At 42.1% G+C, this 26,272-nt stretch overlaps 1 protein-coding gene across 2 annotated transcripts in view; it reads right to left on the bottom strand.

Moving 5' to 3' along the window:
- LOC140737766 (integrin alpha-2-like) overlaps nucleotides 1–26,272 on the bottom strand; it is a 167,874-nt gene that overhangs the window by 86,888 nt on the left and 54,714 nt on the right. For both annotated transcript variants that reach the window (XM_073064396.1, XM_073064395.1), the window contains exons 3-4: nucleotides 8,466–8,575; nucleotides 5,899–5,990 (exon numbers count right to left, since the gene is read on the bottom strand). In XM_073064396.1, the coding sequence (XP_072920497.1) occupies nucleotides 5,899–5,990; nucleotides 8,466–8,575 (202 nt within the window). The remainder of the gene's footprint in view (nucleotides 1–5,898; nucleotides 5,991–8,465; nucleotides 8,576–26,272) is intronic.

The raw sequence follows: 26,272 nt of genomic DNA, 5'->3' as shown, positions 1-26,272 counted from the left end.
CCTGGAGAGGGCAGGCGCTAAGGATTAAATGCCAGCGCCGCGAAGTTTGAATAAACTAGTCTCAAAACGACTTATAGACTGCGTGTCGTTGTCTCTCGCTCTGTATGTAGTACATCGCTACATTGGTGACCCCGACGGTCCAAACAGGATTTGGACCAAAGATGACCGACTCTTCATCTGTTCATGCAGTTTCACTAAAACCGCCGACTTTCTGGACGCTGCGACCACGCGTGTGGTTTAGCCAAGCAGAAGCCCAGTTCCAGATTCGGCAGATATCCTCTGATTCCACACGTTACTACCACGTGGTGAGCGCCCTTGACAGGAGACGGCCGCCCAGGTTGCAGATTTCATACAGTCGCCCCCGGAAGAAGGCAAATATGAAGCATTCAAAGCGCTGCTCTTTATACAGTTGGACTGTGGGAGGAAACCAGAGGAGCCAGGGAAAACCCACTAGTCCTGAATCACCTGGAAAGGAGTCTTTATCCCTACTCCCTGCCTTCTGCACGTCAGCCAATCCATGCTGGCAGCTTGCCTCTAACACCATGGGCCCTTATCTTGTTTAGCAGTTAACAGTTACCTTGTCACAGCTAATGTGCATCATTTATCAGGTGTATGAGAGAGATGAACATATGAACATAAATAATTTAATAATAAAATGGATTGTATTTGACAGAATTATCTTTTTAATGCTTTTATTTTCTGTTTGGACCTCATCAGATTAGGGGGGCAGTGCTAACCTGATACTGAGTCCCCCTGGAAATTCCACCTCTTTAGTCCAACGTATAAGGCGACAGCAGGTGTGGCCGGGTCAAATAGAAGTCCAAACAACTATAACAAATGGGAGCCTGTAATATTGCTTCAAATGGTGAAAAATCTTAAGTGAATTGCCTGCCATTAAGAAACTACCATCCTTCAGTGCTCTTGGCCAATGAAATTCTAGACGCAGCTTTTAATAATCAGTATTAAGGAGTTGGAGGTGGAACTGGATGAACTCTGAACCATTCAGGAGGATGAGATAGGACATATAGAGGGGTAGTTACACCCAAGGTGCAGGACACAGGAAACTGGGTGACAGTCAGGAAGAGGAAAGGGATTAAACATCCAGTGCAGAGTACCCCTCTCAACAATAGGTATATCAGTTTGGATACTGTGTGGGGGGGAGGTGTGATGACCTAGCAGAGGAATGTCACAGCAGTTGGGTCTTTGAATCTGTCCAACTCTGTAATTCAGAGGGAAAGGGAGAAGAGGCGAGCTGTGGTGATAGGAGATTCATTAGTTAGGGAACAGAAAGGAATCTGCGGGTGAGAACAAGATTCCCAGATAATATGTTGCATCCCAGATGCCAAAGTCTCAGGGTTCAGGACATCTCAGATTGACACCTCAACATTCTTAAGTGATAGGGTGGTGGTTGTGGTTCATGTATGTATCAATGACATCGGAAGGAGGAGTGATGAGGTGATGGCCTCCATTGTAGTGATCTCAGGATTGCTACTCATGCCACATGCTAATGAGGCCAGAAATAGGAAGAATATATAGTTTAACACGTGGCTAAGGAGATGGTGTAGGAGAGAGGGCATGAGATCTTTGGATCATTGGGCTCAAGGTCCGTCAAGAGGGCCAAAAGAGGGCATGAAGTTATGGAGTCACCTTAGCAGACAAGGTGAAGGAGAATTCTAAGGGACTCTACAGATAAGAACAAAAGAATTGCAAGGGACAAAATTGATCCTCTGGAAGATCCAAATAGTAATCCATCTGTGGAGCCAAAAGAGATGGGGGAAATCTTAAATACATTTTTTGCATCTGCATTATCAGTAGATGGATGCAGAGTAAAAAACAGAAGTGAGGCAAAGTGGCATCAAATTCATGGACCCTATACAGATTACAGAGGAGATGTTTACTGCCTTGAGGCAAATTAGGATGGATAAAACCCCTGACAAGGCATTTCCTTGGACACTGTGAGAAGCAACTGTAGAAATTTCCCGGGCCCTAGCAGAGATATTTAAATCATCCTTAGCAACAGGAGAGAGACAAGAGGATTGAAGGATAGCCAGTGTTGTTCCGCTGTTTCAGAAAGGCTCTAAATATAAACCAGGAAACTTGTACGCTGGTGAGTCTGACATCAATTGTAGGAAAGTTTATTGGAAGATATTCTAAGGGACTAGATACACAAATATTTGGAAAGACATGAACTGATTAAGGGTAATCAACATGGCTTCATCGTGGTGGGTTATGTCTAACCAATCTTTTTTCGAGTTTTTCAAGGAAGTTACCAGGAAAGTGGATAAAGGCAAGGCAGTCAATGTTGCCTATGTGGACTTCAGCAAGGTATCTGACAAGGTCCTGCATGGGAGGTTGGTCAAGAAGTTTCAATCGCTCAGCATTCAAGATGATGTAGTAAACTGGACGAGGTTTTGTGGGAGAAGCCAGTGTGACTAGTGGAATGCTGCAGTGTTCAGTGCTGAGTCGGTTGTTGTTTTTCATCTACATCAATGATCTGGATGATAATGTGATTTGCTGATCCACTTAATTTGCAGATGTCAACCAGATTGGGGGTGCAGTGGACACTAAGGAAGGCTATCATGGCTTGCAGAGGTATCTGGATGAGGTGGAAAAATGGGCTGAATAATACAGACAATTGCAGGACGTTGCACTTCGGTGGGGCCAGTCAGGGTAGGTCTTGCAAGTAAATTGTAGGGCACTGAGGAGTGTGGTAGGAAAAAAGGGACTTAGGAATACAGGTCCACAATTCATTTGTAAGTGCATCACAGGTAAATAGGGTTGTAAAGAAAGCTTTTGGCACATTGGCCTTCATAAATCAAAGTATTGAGTACAGGAGATGGGATGTTAAGGTGAAGATTTATAAGACATTGGTGAAGCCTAATTTGGAGTATTGTGTGCAGTTTTGGTCGCCTACCTACAGGAAAGATGTAAATAAAGTTGAAAGAGTACAGAGAAAATTCACAATAACGTTACCAGGTCTGGAGGAGCTGAGATACAAGGAAAGATAGAATAGGTTAGGACTGTATTCTATAGAACATAGAAGAATGAGAGGAGACTTGATAGAGCTACACAAAATTATGGTGGATATAGATAGGGTAAATGCAAGCAGGCTTTTTTTTCCCCACTGAAGTTGGATGGGACTGCAACCAGAGGTCATGGGTTAATGGTGAAATTAGGGGAACATGAGGGAAAACTTCTTGACTCAGAGGGTCGTAAGTTGTGCGAGCTTGATTTCAATATTTAGGCAAAGTTTGGATAGGTACAAGAGTGGTAGGGGTATGGAGGGCTCTGGTCCAGGTGCAGATCGATGAGTGTAGGCAGTTTAAATATTTTCAGCATGTATGGGCCAAAGGACCCGTTTCTGTGCTGTCAGTTTCTATGACTCTTCTTGGCATATTATCAAACTTCTCTTAAATGTCTTTCCAGAACGCAAGAAGATTGAAATTTTATGTTCTGTGCAATGAAGAGCACGTTTACAATCTCACAATACATAGAGGAAATCATCCCCAAAATTACTATGCTCTAATCTACAAGAGAGCTAACAAGAAATGTGGCAAATTTGCAAAGTTTCTTCAAATGATCTTGCATAGGAAACTGAAATTGCATCTCAACTTTTGGTTCAACAGCTTGGCTAATCCTTTTGGTTTAGAGTAAAAAGCAGCACTGACTTCTTTCAGCATTGTTGTTTTGTGGTAGGTGTGATGAGGGGAAGAGTAGAAGGTCATTCTCTCTTCTCCCTCTTCCATCGGGCAGAAGATATAAAGGCTTAAAACCACACCAGTCTCAACAACAGCTTCTATCTCAGTATTACAAGTCTCTGGAATGGACCTGGTGTATGAAAAACTCTCAGTCTATCTTATCATGGCCTTTACAGTTTATTTGTTTACTTACACTGTATTTTCTTTGTACCTTTAACGGTATATTCTGCATTTGTTACTGCTTTCTTTGTACTACCTTGATGCACTTGTGTTTTAGAACAAAGTATCTGGATGGCATACAAAGCTTTTCCACTGTATTTCAGCACGTGACAATAATAAACCAATAACCAATTCCTAGTGAGTGATTAACACTGCAGACCATTCTTTGGAGATTCTCAATAGCATGTAAATGCAGCAAGTATGAATATATTGTTGAAACTTCTGATTGAAAAGCATTTTCATTTATGTGATTCATTAGGTCAAGTTCTGAAAAACTACAGTACCTATAAAAAGTATTCACCACCCTTGGAAGCTTTCACATTTTATTGTTTTGCAACATTGAATCACAACGGATTTAATTTGGCTTTATTGACAGTAATCAACAGAAAAGACTCTTGCGTGTCTAAATGAAAAATTTCTACAAATAGGTCTAAATGTATTATAATTACTAAACACAAAATAGTTGATTGCATAATTACTCACCCCCTTTAAGTCAGTATTTAGTAGATGCACCTTTGGCAGCGTTTACAGCCTCGAGACTGTGTGGATAGATCTCCATCAGCTTTGCACATCTAGACACTGCAATTTTTCCCTATTCTTCTTTATAAAACTGCTTAAGCTTTGTATGATTGCTTGGGGATCGTGAGTGAAAAGCCTTTTTGAGGTCCAGCCACAAGTTCTCAATTGGATTGAGGTCTGGGCTCTGACTTGGCCACTCCAGGAAATTAACTTCATTGTTTTTAAGCCAATCCAGTGTAGCTTTAGCTCTATGCCTCTGGTCATTGTCTTGCTGGAAAACAAATCTTCTTCCAAGTCACAGTTCTCTTGCAGACTGCATCAGGTTTTCCTCTAGGGTTTCCCCATATTTTGCTGCATTCATTTTACCCTCTACCTTCACAAGCCTTCCAGGGCCTGCTGCTGTGAAGCATCCTCACAGCATGACACAGCCACCACCTCGCTTCACGGCAGGGATGGTGTGTTTTTGAGAACGTACAGTGTAACATAGCATTTAGTCTAATGGCCAAAAACCACAATTTTGGTTTCATCAGACTATAGAACCTTCTTCTAGCTGACTTCAGAGACTCTCACATGCCTTCTGGCAAACTCTAGCTGAGTTATTTTTCCAATAGTGGCCTTCTCTTTGCCACGCTCCCATAAAGCAGTGACTGGTGAAGTAGTTGGGGAACAGTTGTTGTATGCACAGTCTCTCCCATCTCAGCCACTGAAGCCTGTAACTCCTCCAGAGTTGTCATTCATCTCTTGGTGGCCTCCCTCACTAGTCCTCTTCTTGCAAGGTCACTCAGTTTTTGACAACAGCCTGCTTAAGGCAAATTTACAGTAGTGCCATATCCTTTCCATTTCTTGATGAGTGACTTAACTGTAGTGCAAGAGATATTCAGTAACTTGGATACAAGAAAATTTCCATTTCCTGACTTGTGCTTTTCAATAATCTTTTCACAGAGTTGCTTGGAGTGTTCTTTTGTCTTCATGGTGTAGTTTTCACTAGGATACTGACTCACCAGTAGTTGGACCTTCCAGACACAGGTGTATTTTTACTACAATCAATTGAAACATCTTGACTGCACGTAGGTGATCTCCATTTAACTAATTATGTGACTTCTAAAACCAGTTGGCTGCACCAGTGATGATTTGTTGTGTCATATTAAAGGGGGTGAATACTTAAGCAATCAATTATTTTGTGTTTTATATTTGTAATTAATTTGGAACACTTGTAGAGATCTGTTTTCACTTTGAAATGAAAGAGTCCTTTTTTGTTGATACTGATTAAAAAAAAACCCAAATTAAATCCACCTTGATTCAATGTTGTAAAACAATAAAATATGAAAATTTCCAAGGGGGATGAACACTTTATAGGCACTGCAGTTTTAATTTGTTACTAAAGTTCAGTATCATTCAGACTTCAGAAGTGTTATATAATTAGCCTATTTCATAGATCTTAAGTTTTAAAATCTATGATTACCAAAAATCCACCCGTTTCATCATTCCTGACAAGTGTGGCACCAGCACTCATGTTCTGTTTGATCTCTGTCACATTTGGAAAATTCATTTTATCTGAAAGATCAGCAGAAAACAACCGAAGTGATATATTTGATAATAAATCTGCACAGTTCAAGTTGCACTTTGTCAGTAATACAGGGAAATTGCAATAGGCAGGTCCACAGCAATACATTTTTAGTGAGTGTAATGTCACTTGGCAGATAATAGGTAATCAGTTTAACAATTAAATGGCATTATCAAAAAGATGTGGAACAATAAACCCTTAGCATTTTGACTACTTTAAAATCGAGATGTTAATAAAAAATAGTCCCAATGTTCATTCTTTATTCAGGGGAAAGATAAGAAGAGCAAGAAAACCTGAAAGGGAAGAAGGGAACTGATGAAAAAGGAAACTTTGGAACCAGTGGCCACACATTTTAATTCCACGTCCCATTCCCATTCTGATATGTCTATCCATGGCCTCCTCTACTATCAAGACGAAGCCACACTCAGGTTGGAGGAACAGTATAAGCCATACACTGGTTTGACTTTCCAAAATGCTTCACTTCACACTTAACTGTATTGAAATCTATTTGTGACACCTTGACCCATTTCCCTAATGGATCAAGATCCCCCTAAATTCTCCAATAAATTTCTTCACTATCAATAACACCTCCTAATTCTATGTCACCTGCAAACCTTGTACATTCACATCCAAATCATCTCTATAAATAATGAATAGCAACGGTTCCAACACCAACCCCTGCTGCACACCACTAGTCACTGGCCTTCATTGTGAGAAAGAACCTCCAACTGCACCTTCACTTCCCACTTCCAAGCCAATTTTAAGTGTATCTAACTAGCTTTCCTTGATTCCATGACACCTAGTCTTCCAGACCGGTCTACCATTTTGGATTTTATCAAAATAAGTCCTCTTTGGTATGTACTGAGGATCCAACCCATCTCCCGAGTCTCAAGAAATAGATCAAGGATACCTACTCTCTCCCTAGTCACCCCTTTACTCTTAGTACAGTTATAGACCCTTTTGGAACTTTACTTAATAGATTACCTACTAGATCCATTTTATACCCTCTTTTGATCCTCCTGATTTCCCTCTTAAGTGTGTTCTTATACTTCTCCCTTGGAAACATGGGATATTATCAAATGTTAAGAATAATTACAAGAGTTGCTGGATTAGACGAGGAAGATTAACAACAAAATATTGTGAATATCTTCCAATTACAATCAATGGAGATGTATCAATGTCATTGGCCTAACACTGCCTTCCCAGTCAAATTACTCTCTAGGAAAGAAATTATAAATGTCATGGCAATCCACTGAAGCACAGTGGGTAACTTTATCTTCCTAATATCACTCAATGAGGCTTAATTCTTTCTTGCCATAGGGATAAAACCCTTAGAAATTGACCATCTGATGTTTACTTAGGGACAATATTTAACCACTATAAAATTTGAAGGCAAGGGAAGTGGAAGTAATCACTCCAAAAGATAAGGGACTTTCTGATCATTATGCACAAGTTCACATTCACTAGTTGCTTCCACATGTCCATGCACAAGAAAATAACCTCAGGAACTTGAGGAGATTGCTGAAATCCTTGGCAGTCCCCATGTCCAGGGGCTCTGGATTCCATAGCAAAGACTTCAATGTTAGGAAATAGCCTCCTCCTCTCTCTCTCTATTGTAGAAAGGTCCATTTCTTCTAGTCACCCATCAGTGGTCTTGTCTCAGTTTATCTGTCTCCATTAGCATAGCTTGGGCTACTTGGTATGTACCATATCCCCACTATTAACAACACATATCACAAAGAAGCACAATTTCATTCCAGCTGAGACTTCATCTCTTTTAGATTCATCCTTTCAGAGATATCCCTGCCTTCTCCCTTCCTACCTCTTCCTTCTCTGCTCCTGAAAGCTAATTTATCTTCTCTTTCTTCCTTCTGACATAGGGTCTCAGATCTGAAATGTTAACCGTTTCTCTTTTCATTGATGCTGCCTGACCCGCTGACTAATTCCGGCAATTTCAGTTTCTACTCTAATGCTCGGGGTTCAAAGAACAGAGCCAAAATTGTTGTCAGGTGATATATTAATTCCACCATGGACAGTCCCAACCCCGGTTGCAAAAGGAGGAGGGTTGGGCATGGGGCTAGCAACCCCATCCCGTTAAAAACCCAGTGCTACAGAAATGCCAACAGAAGCTCTTGGGAGATGAAGGATAAACCAAGGAGATGGGCTACACCTGGGGAAAGAGGATGGCTGCTGTTGGTGACCTGTGCCCCAGTAGGGGTATGGGCTTCAGAAGAAGAAGATAGATTCAACTGATTTCTTACGTAAGTGGAAAGTACAGCACACATGTATGCCGGTATAACATGCCAGGCTGGGTGCAGATCTGAGAAATTGGAGGAGGCAACAAATGACAAGGAACAGACATCATTAAATGTGTGACAAAAATGAACCAGGCTGTGAGGAGAAAGAACAGGTCCGGTTACTTAGATAGGTCACCAAATAAGTGCCTTTCATGTCATCAAGCATACCTCCCAAGCTAAGTTTCTCACAACTTGCACTGTTGCCACTGACTGGACATTTATAGACATCTCCCATGCGATTCTCTGGAAATCCATTCCATGGGGCTCCTACTAGCAACCTGCAGTGTTAAATGGAAATTCAAAATTTAATATGCAGAAAATGTTGCACCACATGATAGTGTTTCACCTAAAAACAATGTCAGCAGGATTTAGCTCAATTTTTAAAAATTTTAATCCATCTTGTCTGAGCTTTGATCTATGGTGGAAAATTTTTTGAATGATATTGACAGTGTCATCATACTTCATCAAAATGGCAATACAGGTGGCCCCGTTTTTTGAACGTTTGCTTTACGATAGCTTGCTGTTACGAAAGACCTACATTAGTGCCTGTTTTCGCTAACCAAAGAGGATTTTCAATTTTACGAAAAAAGGAGGCCCACTTTATATGTGTGTTTACCCCAAGAAAGACTACCATGACCGTGAAGCCTTCTGTGGGAAGTTGTGTGTGCATGCGTGTACGTGCGTAGGCATGTATGTACGTATGTGTGTACGTGCCGATTTTTTTCTCCAGATCAATTTTGGCTCGCTGTCTTCCCAATTTTGATAAGTGAAACTACACCATACATACAATATTTCTACTTTATATAGGCTGTGTATTTATCATATCATTCCTGCTTTTAGGTTTTATGTGTTATTTGGTTTGATTTGGTAGGTTATTTTTTGGGTCTGGGAACGCTCAAAAATTTTTCCCATATGAATTGATGGTAATTACTTCTTCGCTTTACAACATTTCGGCTTACAAACGGTTTCATAGGAACGGTCTACCTTTGGATAGCGGGGGAAGCCTGTACTTCATTCATATTGAAGATATACATTATTTTAAGTAAGTCAATGTGCTAAAAAAAAGTAAAAATCTTACAACATATCTGCACTGGAATTGGTATGGATTTAGGTTAGTCTTGTGAGACCATGGATTTGCGCCTTGGAAGGTTTCCAGGGCGCAGGCCTGAGCAGGGTTGTATGGGAGATCGGCAGTTGCCCTAGCTGCAAGTCTCCCCTCTCCACACCATCGATGTTGTCCAAGGGAGGGGCACTAGGACCCAAGCAGCTTGTACTAGTGTCGGAGCAGTATGTTGTTCAGTGCCTTGCTCAAGGACACAACACGTTGCCTCAGCTGAGGCTCGAACCAGTGACCTTCAGATCACTAGACCGATGCCTTATCCACTAGGCCACGCGCCAACACGGTATGGATTTATTGTCACATATACCAAGATAAAATGAAATGTTTGTCTTGCACACTATTGATACAGCTCAAATAATTACATGGTGCATTGAGGTAAAACAATGTAGAATAAAGTACAAGAGCTACAGGGAGAGTACATTGCGGGTAAATAATAAGGTGCAAAATTATAATAAGGAAGATTATGAGGTCAAGAGTCCATCTAATTGTTCTAAGGAACTATTTAATAGTGTTACAAGAGTAAGGTAGAAGCTGTCTTTAAGCCCGGCTTTTCAGACTTTTGTTTCTCCTGCTGAATGGAAGAGGGGAGAAGAGAGAATGTCCAGGGTGGATCTTTGATTGTCTTGAAACACTGGAATAATAGACAGAGTCCATAGAAGGGAAGATGGTTTCATGATGTGCTGAACTGCGTCCACAACCCTCTGCAGTTTATTGTGGCCACAGGTTTATTCTGCTGATGTCGAGTGAAAGGTTGCCATAACACCATGTTACAAATTTCTTTATCTCCTTCCTGCACTCTAACTCATTGCTATCGGAGATATGATCCACTACAGCAGTGAAATGGATGGAGTTCGAGTAGAATCTGGGCACTCAGTCTCAAGTGTACAGGGAGTAAAGTAGGAGACTGAGGATGTAATCTTGTGGAGCACCAGTGTTTAGAATAATCATGGCAGAGGTACAGAGGTATTAGGAGGTGTTAGGTTATAGGAGCCCCATTATCTCACTCTTGTGGAGATGGGATAGAGGAAACTGCAGTGGAGTTTTAGAATCAGTGTATTTAAATACTTTATCAGTTGAAAAGTAACAAAAATATTTTGAGAAATTATGTCATTGCTCAATCTCTTATACAAATTTCTTATAACAGTGAATTAGCCAAGATTAGTTCAGGTTGATAATTACCCTGGACAAAATTGGGCATCATCAATCAATCCACGGTCACATCCCCTAGATCACATTCCTCCCACCATTCTGAACAATTGAACCTCTGGACATGTCATGGTTGGCACAATATTGTGGGCCTAGGGGCCTGTAATGTGCTGTAGATTTCTGTGCTCTATGTAGTTGATAGGGATGAGGGGAGAATAAAATGGGATGAGTGTAAATGGATGCTTGATATCAGAGCAGACAGTAGACTGAATCAGAGGGGATTACTTCATTCACCCCACACTGAACTGATCCCAAAACCTATGGACTTACTTTTAAGGGCTCTACAACTTATGTTTCTGATATTATATTGGTTATTTATCATTATTACATTAAAAATTTTTTTGCATTTGAAGTTTGTTGTCTTTTGAACATTAGTTGTGTCTGCAGTGTGCTGTTTGTCATTGATTCTATTGTGTTTCTTTCTATTTACTACGGATGCCCACAAGAGAATGATCCTCAAGTGCTTTGATAATAAATTTACTTTGAAATGACAATGCCCAGAATGACAGATTCAGTGGCAGGTGGGATAAAGCAGGGCAGGGTTACGAATATCGGTAGTCTTTGCAATGGCAGTTTCAACTGGTCACTTAAGATCAGTTGATTTGCATTAACTGTATTAACCACAATTGAACAGATAACCACTATTTTATGTAAATTAGTTCTGGACAAATACTAAAGATTATGGGTTGTTGTTCTGTTTCTAAATTGCAGTGTAACACTCGAGACCTATTGCAACTTCAATTACACTTGCAGTCACTGCTTGTGTATGCTCAAGTTTTGAATCATTGTTGATTTGTTCACTCTGCAAACAATTAGTTTCTACAAAAACAAAGGTCCTCTGACAACATATCCTTAAAAGTAATTATCCGTGACAGGACATTGCGAAACATGAATTCCTTCCAACACTCAGTCAGACAGGCATTTATTGTGAAACTCTCGTGTAACCGCACAACCTTTTCGTAGTCTGATTTAAAAAAAATTGATTGACAGTCAAGACTTGAAACCTGGCATAAAGCCCATGGTCTACAGGGCAGCAGTTCACCATCAGCTTGTGAGATGAAGATTACCTCTAGATTCAGATTTATTTATCACACGTACATCGAGACATACAGTGTTCTTTGCATTCCAACATACCCAAGGATGTGCTGGGGATGGCCCACAAGTTTTGCTACACATTCAGGTGCCAATACAGCATGCCCACAATGTTCAGCAGAACAACACAAGCAAGAACAACAAAACAAGGCCCTTTCTTAGTCTCCCACCTACTCACCCCTTCACACACAGAGGCACAAACAGGCCTCCAACACCAGTCTGGGCCTCTGATGCACCATCTATAACTCTCTCTGAGACGTGAAGGCAAGATATCGGCTTTTATTGACTGGAAGAAAGAACAAGCAGTAGTTAACCACCATACTACATCCTGGAGACTGAGGGCCGGGCTCAGGCCTCAATCGCCTTTATACAGGGGTCTGTGGGAGGAGCCACAGGAGCAGTCAGCAGGGGGCGTGTCCAGACAGGTATATGTAGTTCACCACAGCCTCTAGACTTGTGATGGATATTCACTCTCCAAGGCCAGGGTTCTTTTTTGCCAAGCTCAACTTTCTAACACAGTAGCTGAAACCTCAAAGAATTGTTTCTGAGTAAATTAAACTTCCAACCAAAGGTTTTTTGTTCAGCTTCCTGTTGTAAACAAGAACAAGTCTTCAGATCTTAATTGCAAGCAATAATCAGTCTGAAGTTAAAAGAACAGCTTTGCAAACAAACAGTATAGTCTATAGAGCAGACTGCTGGCCCACAGCAGAGAACTGATTCCTCAAGAGATGCTTTCTAAAACAATGGGATTGTGTTAATTGACTTGCATTAAACTAGACAACACTGGCTACGTTATTTAGACCATAAGGCACAGGAGAAGAATTGGGCTATTTGGCCCATCAAGTCTGATCCGCCATTACATTATGGTTAATCCATCATCCCTCTCAATCTCATTGTCCTGCCTTCTTCCCGTAACTTTTGATGCCTTGACAAATCAAGAACTTATCAATCTTCATTTTAAGTATATCCAATGACTTGGCCTCCACAGTGGTCTGTAGTAATGACAGATTTTACAGGTTCCACTTCAGCTTCAGTCATTTCGGAACCCATAGATCTGAGAGACTGCACAAGATGGTTCATATTTTTAGATTAAAGGCTATGAGCTTCAATTGATGATTTATATACTACTCCAGCAGCAAGTGATCCAGTAATCCTGGATCATATGGATGCATCTATAACAATGCAGATCTGGATTCATTCTTGCAATAATGCATCTCAAAATGCTAATGATCATATTAACAGAAATTACCCTTGTTCATTAGAAGGTAAGAAATAAAAATTGGATAACTAGATCCCTTACATCTGGTACATCATACAACAAGATCACAAACAAATCTTTCAGACTAATTTCAGAGTCAGAATTAAGTTTATTATCACTGACTTATAAGACATTGAAATTTGTTGTTTTGCACCAGCTCCATATTGTTTCACTTAATATCCAAAAAACTGGCAATTTCCAACTTTCAACTGGGCCTCCACTGTGTGCCAAGGATCCCAAAGATTTTCTACTCTGTTGGTGAAGGTATTTTAACTTATCTCCAAATTTTTTTCCCAAAAAGATCATCTCACATTGTTCTAACTCTAGAGAATACCGGACCTGTTCCTCATCAGACAATACTCTCATTCCAGAATCTGGTGAACCTTTGCTTCACTCCCTCTATTTCAAGTACTTTGGTTGGGATCGAAAAAGACCAGAATATAACACTGCAGGAATAGTCTCACCAGTACTCTATATAATTGCTAGAAGATAGTTTTACCTTTCTACGAAATTCTTTAACAAGTGAAGTATTTGAACTCGTTGCCTTTCTAATTACTTCTTGAGTCTACATGCTAACTTTCAATGATTCATGTGCAAGGATGACTAGGTCCTTTCAAACACCAAACTTTTCATTATCTCAGCATTTAAGTAATAAGACTATAAGACATAGGAGCAGGATTAGGCCATTCAGCCCATAGAGTCTGCTCTGCATTCCATCATGGCTGATTTATTATCCCTCTCAACCCCATTCTCATCCTTTCGCCTCATAACCTTTGATGCCCTAACTAATCAAGAACCTATTAGTCTCTACTTCATTTATACTCAATAACTTAGCCTCCACAGCCACCCATGGCAATGAATTCCACAGATCCACCACCCTTTGGCTAAAGAAATTCCTCCTCATATGTTTTACACAAACATCCTTCTATTCTGAAGCTGTGCCCTCTGGTCCTAAACTCCCCAAAATAGGAAACATCCTCTCTATCTAGGCCTTTCAATATTTGATGGGTCTGCTCATTCTTCTAAGGTCCAGCAAGCACAGGCCCAGAACAATCAAATGCTCCTGATATGTTAACCCTTTCATTCCTGAGATCAGACTCATGATCCTCTGGACCTTCTCTCCGATCATTTCTTTGATCACCATAAATCATTATGAGCCCTGTCGTATGATGTAGGTGATCATGGTTTATGACTATGATTGTTCTTGACAAGTTTTTCTACACAAATGGTTTGCCATTGCCTTTCTCTGGGCAGAGTCTTTACAAGATGGATGACCCCAGTCCTTATCAAAACTCTTCAGAGATTTTCTGTCTGGTGTCAATGGTCGCATAACCAAGACTTGTCATATGCACCAGCTGCTCATAAGACCATCCACCATCTGCTCCCATGGCTTCACATACTATGATCAGATGGCTAAGCAGGTGCTACACCTTGCCCAAAGGTGACCTGCAGAGTTGTGGAGAGGAAGAGCACCTTACGCTTCTTTTAGTTGAGATGTATCTCCATCCCACCACCCAGATTTTCTAAGACAATGGATCCAAAACTGCACGCAACACTCAAAATGCAGTCTGACCAGTGCCTTAAAAAGCCTCCACATCACATCCTTGCTCTTATATTCCAGTCCTCTCGAAATGAATCCTAACATTGCATTTGCCTTCCTTAAATAATACATTTCTTTCATCTATCATAGTGGGCAACTGATATGAATTGGGTACAGCTATGGCACCCCTCAAGTCGCAGCCTTCTAATCGGCTATTCCTTTTCTGTTATTTGCCATTAATCGCTCCTCAATTCATGCGAGTATGCAAAACCTATTACTGCATTCTCTAACTTTGGTATTTTGGTATTAGTTAATTATGTCACGTGTACCAAGATAAAGGAAAAAGCTTGTATTGCATATTGTTCATACAAATCAAATCATTACATTGAGAATTAAGGTAGAAAAAGTTAAAGCAATAAAGGATAAAGCTGCAGAAACAAGTGCATGTGAAGCAGGGTGCTGTAGTTGTCTTGTAGACTGACCTCTACCTTGCTGAGGACAAGCGACAACTCTCAGACACCTCCTCTTACTAACCCCTTGAACAGGACCCCATAAAGGAGCACCAGGCCATTGTCTCCCACACCATCACTGACCTTATCAACCCTGGATAACTCCCATCTACTGTCACTAACCTCGTAGTCCCCTCACCCTACCACTTCTACCTCCTACCCAAGATCCATCAACCTGCCTGTCCAGGTAGACCCACTGTTTCTGCTTGTCCCTCCCCACTGAACTTATATCTTCGAAACCTCGACTCTGTTTTATCTCCCCCGGTTCAGCCCCTTCCTACCTACATACGTGACACTTCACATGCTCTAGATCTTTTCAATGACTTCACGTTCCCTGGCCCTGATTGTCTCATTTTCACTATGGATATCTAGTCCCTATAAACCTCTGTCCCCCATCAGGAGGGCCTTGAATCTGTCTGTTTCTTTCTGGACAGCAAACACAACCATTTCCCTTCCACCACAACTTCTCTCCATCTGGCAGAACTGGCCCTCACTCTCAGTAATTTCTCCTTTGGCTCCTCCCACTTCTTCCAAACCAAAAGTGTAACTGTGGGAACTCGTACGGGCCCCTGCCGTGCCTGCTTTTTTGTCAGCTATGTGGAACAGTCCATGTTTCAAGCCTACACCCGTATTGCTCCCCAAATCTTGCTGCACTACAACATTCGTGCTGCTTCCTGCACCCATGCTGGGCTCACCGACTTCATCAACCTTGCCTCCTGCCCTCATATTTAATTGGTCCATTGCCGATACCTCCCTCTCCTTTCTCAAACTCTCCATCTCCATCTACTGATATCTTTTATAAACCCGCTGATTCTCACACCTACTCACACCTCTTCTCACACTGTCACTTGGAAAAATGCCATCCCCTTTTCTCACTTCCTGTCTCTGCCATATCTGCTTTCAGAATGAGGCTTTTCATTACAGAACTAACAAGATGTCCTCCTTCAAAGGAAGGGACTTCCCTTCCTCCACCATCAATGCTGCCCTCACCCTCATATCTTCCACTTTGTGCACAACTGTCTTCACCCCATCCTCCTGCTACTACACCAGGGATAGGATTCCTTTTGTCCTCATCTACCAACCCACTAGCCTCCACATCCAGCACATAATTCTTCATAACTTTTGCCATCTCCAACGGGATCCCACCACCAAGCACATCTTTCCCTCCTTGCCCCCAAATTTCCACTTTCTGCAGGGATTGCTCCCTATGTGACTCTTTTGCCAACTCGTCCCTCTTCACTGATCTCCCTCCTGTTCCTGATACTTATCCTTGCAAACAGAACTTGCCATATCTGCCTCTATACCTCCTCCCTCACTACCATTCAGGGCAGCAAACAGTCCTTCTAGGTGAGACGACACTTCACCTGTGAGTCTGTTAGGGTCATATACAGTATTTGGTGCTCCCAGTGTGGCATCTTGTATATTGGTGAGACCCAATGTAGATTGGGAGACTGCTTCACCGTGCACCTACTCTCTGTCTGCTGGAAAATATGGGATCTCCCGGTAGCCACTCATTTCAATTGCTCTTCCCATTCAAACATGTCAGTCCATGGTCTCCTCTACTGCTGCAATGAGACCACGCTCAGGTTGGAGATGCAGCATTTTATATTCGGTATGGGTAGCATCTAACCTGATGGCATGACCATCCATCTCTCAAAATTCCAGTTATTCCCCCCCCCCCGCCGTTTTCACCATTCTCCATTCCAGTTTCCCTCTCTCACCTTATCTCCTAACCTGTCCATTATCTCCCTCATGTGCTTCCTTCCCTTCCCTTTCTTCCATGGTCTTCTATCCTCTTCTATTAGAATCACCCTCCTCCAGCCCTCATCTCTTTCACCAATCAACTTCTCAGCTCCAGTCCTGATGAAGGGTCTTGGCCCGAAACATCAGATGTTTACTCTTTTCCATAGATGTTGCCTGGCCTGCTGGGTTCCGCCAGCACTTTTGTGTGTGATGCTTGGTAATTAATAAAGTGCGAGATCATAACGAAGTAGAATGTGAGGTCAAGAGACAGCGTTATTGCACAAGAGTCTGTTAACAGTGGGATAGAAGCAATCTGTGAGCCTGCTGGCATGTGTTCTCTGACTTCAGTATCTTCTGCCCCATGAGAGAGGGGAGAAGAAAGAACATCCAAGGTCAATAGAGGCTTTGATTTTGCTGAACTGAGGCAATGAAAAGTGTACACAGAGTCCCTGGGAGGGAGGATGGTTTCACCTGCAATTTAAAGAAGGTCTTCAGAAATTCAAAGATTTCCATGTTTTCTTTTTGCCTTATCCATTCTGCTAGTTACATTACAACCTCAAAACATTAATGGATTTGTCATACATCCATATTGACTTTTTACTGGCTTGGATTTATGGTGCTAAATGTGCTACTTAGTTCACTGGAGGCCTCAAATACAAATTGCTACAAAAACAAAAAATGATTTGATTTACAAATTTAATTATAATTGCTGACTTTGTTTTGGATGAAGGTTGTATTATTATTCACAAATTAATTTTATATTGAGATTTTCTGCATTTTACTAATTACTGATTTTTGCTGCAAGGCTGTAAATTGCATGTGTTGCTTCAAGTGTGGCAGAATATTTGAGGACTTTCAGAATTATCTTCACATGGATTTTCTGGTCAACACTGAGCCACTTACCCTTCTGTTAATGTGTTTTAAAGTGTTGCTCTTGGAATCTCCCAAGGCAAGTTGCTAAAGAATGCGGTCTCCAAACTTAACAATAAAAACTTGTTGTTTAATTTGCATGTATGGGTGTTGGTTAGATGAGATTATATGTGGAGAAAGTGAGGAAATAGCAGGGCATGCCATGAAAATTTCTGAATTGCCAGCCCACTCACCATTGCTCCCTGATTTGGTCATCTTCTAATTGTGTCAGAATGTTCTGTGCCATACATAAAGAAATATTGAAAAAATGCTTCAAAATTATTGAAACTTAGCTTCATCAAGTCAAGTTTATTGTCATTGAACTACATACACATATACCATCAAATGAGCAGACATTTCTCCAAACCTGGGTGTAAGACACAGTAGTACACATAACACACAATAACTTATGAAAGGAAGGATAAAATCTAAGGATCAATTATGCATAAATAACAAACTAAAGTGCATAAATTAAATATTGTAAGGTACAGAACAGGTTAACCAGTGTCACTTTGAATGCGATGTAGAGGGAGTTCAGAAGCCTAATGGCTCAGCGGAAGAAACTGTTTCTCATTCTGTCTGTTCTTGTTTTATGCATCGTTGTCTCCTGCCTGATGGCAGAAAGCCAAAGAGGGTGCTAGATGGATGGGTGGGATCCTTAATAATACTAAGGACCCAGCATATGCAGTACTCCTGATAAATGTCCCCAGTGGATGGTAGGCCTTTGTAGGGACTTCCAGTCCGATGCTTGGTTGCTTCCGTACCAGAGATGCAGTTTGTCAGGATGCTCTCAATGGTGTTCCTACAAAATGCAGTTAAGATGGGGGGTGAGGGAGGGGAAGTCACTTGCCTCAATCTCCTTAGGAAGTGGAGGTGCTGCTGTGCCTTCTTGTTCAGGGAGGTGATATTAAGCGACCAGGTGAGGTCACCTGTGATGTAAATGCCCAGGACCTTGGTACATTTAACACTCTCTACTAAGGAGCTATGTATTCACAGAGGGGGATGATTCATCTCCATCTTCCTGGTCCACAATGATTTTCTTGGTCTTCTCCATGTTCAGACTTGGGTTGTTCTTTTCATACCAATTCACTAGCCGCTCCACTTCCTCTTTGCACCCCGTCTCGTCATAGTTGTTGATGAGGCCAGTCACTGTTGTGTCATCTGCAAACTTGCTGGATTGAGCTGGATCCTCCGACACAGTCATGCGTCAGCACTGTGAGCAGCCGCGGACTGAGCACACAGCCTGGGGGAGCGTCAGGGCTCAGTGTAATAGGACTAGAGATGTTGCTGCCCACACAGATGACTGTGGCCTTACTGTTAAGAAATCTAGTATCCAGTTGCAGAGGGAGGTGTTGAAACCCAGAGAGGACAGTTTCTCCACGTTGATTCCTGGGGTATGATGGTGTTAAGTGCAGAACTGAAGTCTATAAACAACAGTCTGGCATAGAAGACTCCATTTTCCAGGTTTGACAGGACAGAGTGGAGGGCAGAGGCAATTGCATCGTCAGTGGATTGATTCGAGCTACAAGTGAACTGGGAAGAGTCCAGTGTAGCCAGGAGAAAGGCATATTGTGCTCCGTGACCAACCGGTCAAAGCATTCCATAATAGTTGATGTTAATACCACCGCACGAGTTATTTAGGCAGGTTACTGTCACCTTCTTTATCAGTGGAATGATGATTGCTGCGTTGAAAACCAACAGGACAATGGACTGTTCCAGAGAGATGTTGAATATATCCGTCAGTGCCTCCGTCATCTAGGCTGGGCGGTCTTTCACAACCTGACCTGGTATATTATGGGGTTGTGCAGCTTTGAATCGGTTGACTCTGGCCAGGGTCTTCCTCACCTTAGCTTAAGCCAGGTGCAGTGTCTGTTTCCCTGGAGGGAAGGGGTGCCTTCCTCACCAGTACTTTGTTCTGTGCATCAATCTGGGTACAAAAGACATTCAGCCTGCTGGGTAGTGCAACATACCTGGTCACTGACATGTAGGGTAGACTTGTGGTCTGTAATCCTCTGAATTCAGTACCACATGCACTTCATGTCCCTGGTATCGCAGAGGTGGCTATATATTCTCTGATACTGCTTCCATTTCACCTTCCTGATAGAGCGGGAAAGCACAGTTCTTGCTTCCCTGACAGCTGTCACATCCCCCAATCCAAAGACAGCATCGTGATCCCTCGGCCATGCATGGACATCTGCAGTAAGCCAAGGCTTCTGATTTGCCCTCACCCAGATGTGTTAAATGGCGGTAACATTCTCAGTACACTTCTCTGTAGCTGGGTCACAGAATCCACATATTAGACCATAAGACATAGCCTAACTCTGCTCCTATCTGGCCCATTGAGTCTGCTCCACCATTCAATCATCGCTGACCTTTTTTCTTTTCCTCCTCAACCACAGCTCCTGGTCTTCTCACCGTAACCTTTGATGCCCTGTCCAATCAAGAACCTATCAATCTCTGCCTTAAATACACCAAATGACCTGGCCTTCACAGTCAAGTCACTTTTATTGTCATTTCGACCATAACTGCTGGTACAGTACATAGTAAAAATGAGACAACGTTTTTCAGGACCACGATGTTACATGACACAGTACAAAAACTAGACTGAACTACGTAAAAAAACAACACGGAGAAAGCTACACTAGACTACAGACCTACACAGGGACTGTGTAAAGTGCACAAAAACAGTGCAGGCATTACAATAAATAATAAACAGGACAATAGGGCAAGGTGTCAGTCCAGGCTCTGGGTATTGAAGAGTCTGATAGCTTTGGGGAAGAAACTGTTACACAGTCTGGTTGTGAGAGCCTGAATGCTTCGGAACCTTTTCCCAGACGGCAGGAGGGAGAAGAGATTGTATGAGGGATGTATAGGGTCCTTCATAATGCTCTTGCCTTTGCAGATGTAGCATGTAGTGTAAATGTCAGTGATGGCAGGAACAGAGACCCCAATGATCTTCTCAGCTGGCCTCACTATCCGCTGCAGGGTCTTGCGATCCGAGATGGTGCAATTTCTGAACCAGGCAGTGATGCAGCTGCTCAGGATGCTCTCAATACAACCCCTGTAGAATGTGATGAGGATGGGGGGTGGGAGATGGACTTTCCTCAGCCTTCGCAGAAAGTAGAGACGCTGCTGGGCTTTCTTTGCTATGGAGCTGGTATTGAGGAACCAGGTGAGAAATTCCACAATTTCACCACCCTTTGGTTAAAGAAATTTCCCCGCATCTCTGTTTTGAAAGGGTGCCCCTCTATCTTGAGGCTGTACCCTCTTGTCCTAGACTCTCCCACCATGGGAAATATTCTTTCTCCATCTACTCTGTCTAGGCCTTTCAACATTCCAAAGGTTTCAATGAGATCCCCCTCATCATTCTGAATTCCAGTGAGTACAGACCCAGAGCCATCAAACATGTCTCGTATGATAACCCTTTCATTCCTGGAACTATCCTTGTGAACCTCCTCTGGACCCTCTCCAATGCCAGCACATCTTTTCTAAGATGAGGGGCCCAAAACTGTTCACAATACTCAAGCTGAGGCCTCAGCATCACATCTTTGCTCTTGTATTGTAGACCTCTTGAAATGAATGCTAACATGGCATTTGCCTTCCTCAACACTGACTCAACCTGCAAGTTAACTTTCAGGGTGTTCTGCACAAAGACTCCCAAGTCCATTTTCATCTCAGATTTCTGGATTTTCTTCCCATTTAGAAAATATTCTGCACATTTATTTCTACCACCAAAAGTGCATGACCATACATTTTCCAACATTATATTTCATTTGCCACTTTCTTGTCCATTCTCCTAATCTGCCCAAGTCCTTCTGCGTCCTACCTGTTTCCTCAACACTAACTGCCCCTCCACCAATCTTTGTATTGTTATGAGTGATGAACAGACCTGATGGACAATGGGGTACAGAGTTAACCATCCCCCCCGAGAACCACGAACTATTACTGTTGCTATGCTGACCATGAGAAAGAGACGAAAAACAGGCAAGAACATCGGTGACAGATAAGAGAGAGGGGGAAAATTGCTGACTAACTGTGTTATGACTCCTTTTGAATTATTTACTGTTTCACTGCAAGGACAATGGTTTGTTCGTTAACTGTAGGAGTGGCATGATTTGATGGACACAGTCATTCAGAATTGATGGATAGCTGAGACACCATCAGTAGGGATAAAAAGACAGGTCTGGAGAGACACCCTCCAGACACGCCAGTGGACACTGATTGAGTGTTGGAACCCATAAGAAAGGTGGGGGCTTCGAGGACCGAACCAGGAGGTCGGTCAGTAAGGCTATCAGTGTAAAAGCAGGGCCAGTGGGGACTTGTGTGTGTGTCCACTCATGCCAGAGTGACGAGTCCACCACAGAAGAACGGTCTAGCAGAAGGACGGAGAGGTCATAGCTGGATGACCACAACGGTACGACGGAATAAGAATAAAATAATTCAAGGTTTTCCTGACTGCAGCTGTTACATCTCACTCGCGCTCTCTCTCTCCAACGATTACAACTCAACAAGCTTAACTACCTCAGCACTCATGAACTGAACTGAACTTTATATTCTATGACAATTCATTTGCCCCTAGACATCGATAGAGCTTGTTTATTATTGCTTATTATTATTATTCCTACACTTTTAGGTTTATTACTGCTACCTTGTGTTATATGTATATTTGCATTATTGATATGGTTTTGCTTATTTTTATTAATAAACACCTTTAAATATAGTACCACCAGACTCTAACGGATTCTTCTCTCTCTGCTGGTCAGACACCCAGTTACGGGGTACGTAACAAATTGGGACCTCGTCTGGGATTTGATTACCAAATTAGGGGGCCAGTGAATCGGGATAAAAGTCCCTTATCTGATCTGGTTGTGAGATTAACCAGACGGGAAACCAGCAGAGATGGACGTTGTCAAATTTTTAAAAGACCCGATTGCGGGGGCATTAGAGGTTGCCAGGAAGGCTGAATTGGTGAATGTTGCGAAATGACTAGATCTCCCAGAGGTGAAATCGTCGATGAGAAAGGGGGATATACAGAGAGAAATAGCTATGCATTATGTATCCAAGGGTGTGTTCACACCAGATGTATTGGACCTGTTCCCTGATAGGAAACCAGCTGAGGGGGAGGTTCAGTTAGAGATAGAAAAGTTAAGGTTGGCTGAGAAGAAGGCGAAGAGGCAACATGAACTTCGGATAAGGCAGCTGGAAGCAGAGAGAGAGGCTGCAGGGCGAAGAGAGGAGGCTGAGAGGGAGGCTCAGGGAGAAGGAAGAAGCTGAAAGGCAGATGGAGGAAAGGGAGAAAGAGAGGCAGCATGCGCAATCACTCGCAGCATGTCTAGAAAGGCGGCTGAGACAGGAGCCAGTTTAAATGAGTCCAGTGTTGATTTGGTGGAGACGTTTTTACCGATCCTGTACCAAGAGGGGTTAGAGGGTGGTAAAACGGAGGATAGTGGTGTGAAAGAGAGTAAAGGAGAGGAGGTAGATCTACCCTTAACCAGGAGGGAATTTATGAAGGAACAGAGATGTGATGAGGAGCTTGTGGCATTGAGAGAGTCAGCTCTTTCTGAGGCAGAAATTGATAGGGAACCAGAGGGCTACTACCTGAAGGAGGGAGCGTTAATGAGGAAGTGGAGGCCGACCACGGTGCCAGTCGATGAGGACTGGGCGGTGGTACACCAGGTGGTGGTTCCGAAGGTCTATCGGAACAAAATTTTGAATTTGACTCATAAGATACCCCTAGGTGGACATTTTGGAGTGAGGAAGGAGGTTATGGAGGCACAGAGTAAAGATGAGAAACAGATATGGCAGTTAGAAGGTCCAGGGTTGGACACGGATGATCTGTCTGGCTTGACAGAGCAGTTTGCAGTTGAAGAATTTAAATGTGTTCCCGATGATGTAAGGGCTGTCCTAGATGAAAAGGATGCCGCTACCTTGAGGGAGCTGCTGGGTTAGCAGACGAAGTTGTTTTAACCCGCAGGGTTGAGTTTACTCCAGATGGGAGTTGCCCAGAGAGTAACTGGGAGGATCAGGGGAACTTAGAATTTGAAACTGGGACTGGTATTGAAAGCCTGGAAGAGGTAGCTGTCCCGTTTGCGTGTGTTCAGGGTGTGGATGCGCAGGGTACTGAATCTAGTATTGAAAGTCAGGAAAAGTCTGAGGTATCTGATTTAGTTGAAAAGGAATGCAGTCCTTTTGGGTCAGATGGACTTGGTTCAGTGAAGAAAGGGTTAACCTTGGTACCAGTGGAAAGTGAGAATTCTCAGTTGTTTGTGTTAGAAGGTGTGTTAAAAGTTAATAATAACATGAAAGCTGGTGATGTGAATATTATTGAAGGAGAAGGGAAAGGTGTTGTTCCTAAATTGAATAAAGAAAATTTAAAGTCTAAATTGGTTTTAGAAGGATTGACAAAAGGGAAGGGACCGTTAACTGAACAATGGCTTGTGAACAAGGTGCCTGTGAATCAATTACAGTTTGTTTGGAAATTTAAAGATGGACAACTCGCTGATGTTATTCAAGTATGTGATTTGGAGAGGCAGAACTTGAAATGTTGTTTTGACCAAGAGGGATCATCTGCAGCTGTTAAACTGAAAACAAATAGAATGAAAGTTCCTGAAGATAAAATTAATGACTTGCTTAAAATTAATGAATTGTGTGGAAGTTCAGCAAATGGGCTTAGTTTAGAAAACATTGGTGATAAGATAGCTCTTGTGAAAGGAGTCTGTGAAGGCCTATTCCACACTGGTGAGCAAGCTAACCACGTGAGAGTTAAGTGAAAAAGGGACAAAGGTTGACCAAATACCACTTTGAATAACAGGATCTGGTTTTGAGGTAATTTCACAAAGCATGTGAAAGATAAAAACACCATGAAAAATTGACTGTTTGAATGTTAAGTTTAAAAGTGAAATAGAGATTAGTATTTGCACAAACATTTGTAATGTACTACATTATAATCACACATGTATTGGTTCACAATTTGTAATATACACCTAAGCTAAGAACACAACCCCTTTAGTATTTTTTTGCTAACATGAAAAATAAAAACAGGCGGATATTAAATTGGAGTCTGTTGTTACAGGAATTTGATATTAAAATACAACATGTAAAAGGGAGTGATAATGTTATTGATGATTGTTTATCTAGATGTTAATTTGAACGTGTATCTGTATTATTCTTGTAGTTAAGACAACTTCTGTATTTTGTTAAACTCTCTAATTCAGTCATGTGCTTTATTAGTTAATTTTCCCCCTGGTGAAAATTCCCAGAAGGATGGGGATGTTATGAGTGATGAACAGACCTGATGCACAATGGGGTACAGAGTTAACCATTCCCCCCCCTAGAATCACGAACTATTACTGTTGCTATGCTGACCATGAGAAAGAGACGAAAAACAGGCAAGAACATCTGCGACAGATAAGAGGGAGAGGGAGATTGCTGATTAACTGTATTGTGACTCCTTTTGAATTATTTACTGTTTCACTGCAAGGACAATAGTTTGCTCGTTAACATTCTTCAGTGGACTGTAGGAGTGGCATGATTTGATGGACACAGTCATTCAGAATTGATGGCTAGCTGAGACCCCATCAGTAGGGATAAAAAGACAGGTCTGGACAGACACCCTCCAGACATGCCAGTGGACACTGATCGAGTGTTGGAACCCACAAGAAAGGTGGGGGCTTCGAAGACCGAACCAGGAGGTCGGTCAGTAAGGCTATCAGTGTAAAAGCAGGGCCGGTGGGGATTTGTGTGTGTGTGTCCACTCATGCCAGAGTGACGAGTCCACCACAGAAGACCGGTCTAGCAGAAGGACGGAGAGGTCATAGCTGGATGACCACGACAGTACGACGGAATAAGAATAAAATAATTCAAGGTTTGCCTGACTGCAGCTGTTACATCTCGCTCACTCTCTCTCTCTCTCTCTCTCTCCAACGATTACAATACAACAAGCATAACTACCTCAGCACTCATGAACTGAACTGAACTTCATATTCAATGACAATTCATTTACCCCTAGACATCGATAGAGCTTGTTTATTATTGCTTATTATTATTATTCCTACACTTTTAGGTTTATTACTGCTACCTTGTGTTATATGTATATTTGCATTATTGATATGGTTTTGCTTATTTTTATTAATAAACACCTTTAAATATAGTACCACCAGACTCCAACGGATTCTTCTCTCTCTGCTGGTCAGACACCCAGTTACGGGGTAGGTGACAGTATTATCTGCAAAATTGGCAACAAAGCCATCTATTGTATTATCTAAATCATTGATATATAGCATAAAAAGACGTGGTTCCAACACCGACCCCTGTGGAACACCACTATTCACTGGCTGCCAACCAGAAAAGGATCCTTTTATTCCCACTTGCTGCCTCCTACCAATCAGCCAACGTTCTAACCATGCTAGTAATTGTCCTGTAATACCATGGGCTCTTAACTTGGTAAGCAGCCTCATGTGTAGCACCTTGTCAAAGGCCTTCTGAAAGTCCAGATGTACAGCATCCACTGCATCCGCTTTATCCATCCTACTTGTAATCTCCTCAAAGAATTCCAACAGGCTTGTCAGGCAGGATTTTCCCTGAAGGAAATCTTGCTGA

The sequence above is a fragment of the Hemitrygon akajei genome, chromosome 13, assembly GCF_048418815.1.
Source record: "Hemitrygon akajei chromosome 13, sHemAka1.3, whole genome shotgun sequence".
Lineage (NCBI taxonomy): Eukaryota > Metazoa > Chordata > Chondrichthyes > Myliobatiformes > Dasyatidae > Hemitrygon > Hemitrygon akajei.
Note: the sequence above shows the minus strand (reverse complement) of the source record. Positions and strands in the feature narration are given on the sequence as shown.